At 40.0% G+C, this 3,119-nt stretch overlaps 1 protein-coding gene across 1 annotated transcript; it reads right to left on the minus strand.

The window, feature by feature from the left end:
- Nucleotides 1-1,735: 1,735 nt before the first annotated feature.
- On the minus strand, nt 1,736-2,130 carry SARC_09802 (hypothetical protein). The gene has a single exon (XM_014296175.1). The coding sequence runs from the start codon at nt 2,038-2,040 to the stop codon at nt 1,786-1,788; it is 255 nt and encodes an 84-aa protein (XP_014151650.1). The 5' UTR covers nt 2,041-2,130; the 3' UTR covers nt 1,736-1,785.
- Nucleotides 2,131-3,119: the final 989 nt, after the last annotated feature.

Here is a 3,119-nt window from a genome sequence, read left to right on the forward strand (position 1 = left end):
GTTGAATTATTTGACGGAAGAGTTGGCAAAGCATTTCTATAAAAGGGGAAGTAGATTTCGGTTTCCCTCTAAGTTTTCGGTCATGGTGGTCCAGCGGGTGTGTTTCAATACAGACCTTCAAGGTATTTATGTGTATCCCATCGGGTCCAGCACCCTTACGTGAGGGATACTTCCCGATAACTTCTGTTACTCGGTCAGGATTAAATTTTTTTTTTTTGAGGTATATCGGCAGTGCTACCAGGCGATGCAAACAACTGTTTGAGATGATTTGATATGGTCTTAGGGGTTTCTTTTTGGTAGACCTGTGTCGGAATCTGTGGTGATGATGTTTGGTTGTGTCGATGAGCGCTGAAATCTACTGTAGGATGTAAAAATTGTTCCAGCGGCGAGGCGCTGGTTCGACAGTGATGGTATATTTTTTAGAGCTACTGGTGTTGGGGTGTAGGAGTTTAGAATTCTTGCTTGTGTGGCCCAGATTTTGTCCACTATGTGATTAATCATATGTGCTGTCCATGAGAATGTTTGCCACTTCATTATTAGACAGACGTGGGGGAAGGTAAGTAGCTCCCACTAAAGTGTTATAGACCTTGAAAGTTATTAAAAAGTGTGAGTGGAGATGAACTTGAATTCACTTAATTGCCAATTGTCAATTGTCAATTCTCACTCTGTTGTAGACTTGTGTGTAGTGTTGTGAGTCAGTTGTCAGTTGGGTGACTGACTGACTGTGAGTCTTAGAGTCTACAAGAGAGTCTGTGACTGAGACTCTGACAGACTGTGCACTGCGCAGTATGAATGCGTGTGAGCGATGTGACTAGCTTGCAGTCACGTTAAAAAATAAGTTAAGATGTGTATGACAGAGCCTTTAATGTACAGTTTAAATATAGCAATACAAAAAAAACCGAACCTTTTTTAAAACACAAATTTAGCCTGTGAGATTTGAGATTTGAGAGTGAGAGAGGAGAGGGTGAGCCGGTGAAGGCAGTTACGCCAGCGTGGCTTTCCGCTTTCCAAATAGATTTCAGGGAGATATCATATTGTATTTCACGTTCCAGCGGTGAAAGGTTCAAAGAAGATTTTAGATATATCCTGAAACACTATAAATAAAAGACAAAAGTATAAGTGGCATATGTTTGATTTAGAAGGCTATACAATAAGCGGTGTCAGACAAATAGGCTGGCACAGTTCAGTTCATGCTCTTTCTGTGTCTTTTGATATTCCCGAGATAGAGTATGTTATAAGTGGTGTCAGACAAATAGGCTGGCACACAGTTCACTTTATGTTCTTCCGTGTCATTTGATATTCCTGACATTTCCCGTCCCTGCTCGGGCTGCATTTCATCACTATAGACGACGTAGCTGTGACTCTGGCTCTTGTTTCCTTATCAGAATATTCTGTCAATCTAGCTTCTACAGCACTGATATACTGTATTTATATCGCCGGATAATTATCGAGAAACAATATTCGTCAGAGGCTAATCAACAGCAAACCGGCCAAATTCTACATGGTAGAGTACTATTACCTTCTTTCTTTCAGTGTATATACTTAGTCTGGGTTGAATCGACATCCGAGATTCCAGTCCCTTACCGCAACCGCGACAATTTATTTTCAATTTTCAGAAGACCCATGACTATTCCAAACGGAAATTACTTTTGTAGCATGCCCAATCCGAGGCCTGCCGGCAGCATTGTTATATCCAGTCCTGAATTCAGAAATGGGATAACAAACTTCAATACACATACGGGAAAGTACTTGGATGAGAGTTTATTGCTTTAAGACGAGTATACGCTACAGCACGGTTGTTGCATGGTCCACCTCTTGCAAACTCTGCAGGATCTGTATGTGGTCACTTCCGATTTGTTTGGCCAACTCCTTTCGCATACTTAACGACAACGAAGAGAACTTGCTCAGCAACTCACCATCCAACACATTTTTAGCCGCGTTCGACAGCTTTACCGAGTTTTCTTGTTTGATTAATCTAAATGCCTTGGGATTCAGGCCTAGATTATGGTTGAGCTGTGATGTGAGCCGTGTCTGTATCATGTTCAGCCTTCGGTATAATCTGTTAGTCAGTACACAAAGGCGGTGAGTGGTTAAGCGGATTTCAAGATAATAAAAATAAATTCAAACACGGTTTTGCGACCGATCATATATTATAAACGGTTAGGTATGGGTATGCAATCCTATCGGAACTGATAGACGGGCAGTCAGTATTAACAATGATTCTCAAGAAACGACAGAGACGAAGAATCAAGATACTTTTGAATTGCTGCATACATTAGCTCGTATATTACCTGCCCCCATCTCAGTGATGTGCACTGGTCTCTCTATAATACAACTCACTCAAGGGCGTTTAGACAGTGTACATTTCTTGGTACAGGATAAAAGAACAAATATATGCTACAAATGATCTGTAACATCAAACAAAACATGCGCAAATGTCCTCCCATCTGCATTGCATACCCCAGCATGTATGCTTGTGAAGTCCCCGGGCTCACGCCTAGAATACATGCGAGGCACAGAAGCACGGGTATAATACATTTAGCACTCGTACATTCTCTAAAAAACGAACATGTTGTAGCGTCAATCGTATCCACCAACCATCCCGTGAATGCGGAGGTCTACAGTTATATACATATACAAAACGCAAGAAAGAGATAACATAGCATACACTCTACAGATGAAAGCCAAACAGGCTTCTATCATCCAGGGCAACACAAACAATTGTGTACAGTCGTTCCACGAAATTTATATCAATTCAACAGAGCATACACATACTCAAAATATACCAATGAGGGAATACATAAATCACAACTAAAACCTCACTATATGATTCATGAATACGTATCAGAGTATATCGTTCATTCGCTTTGTACACATGTTCACCACTTAATAGCTATATATATATAACACAATTCAGTTGCATAAGTTTACAAGCAGATATTTTGCTTCAGCAGCGTGATGCATATCAGGCTGATTCATCCCATTCCCCTGTCATTTCGCATACCTAAGTGTATATGTTTGGCACAATCATTACATACATACATAAATATGTACAAACATACATGCAAAGATATATATATATAAATAAATATATATCTATCTATCTATATGATATATAT

This window comes from Sphaeroforma arctica (genome assembly GCF_001186125.1).
Source record: "Sphaeroforma arctica JP610 unplaced genomic scaffold supercont1.1048, whole genome shotgun sequence".
Lineage (NCBI taxonomy): Eukaryota > Ichthyosporea > Ichthyophonida > Sphaeroforma > Sphaeroforma arctica.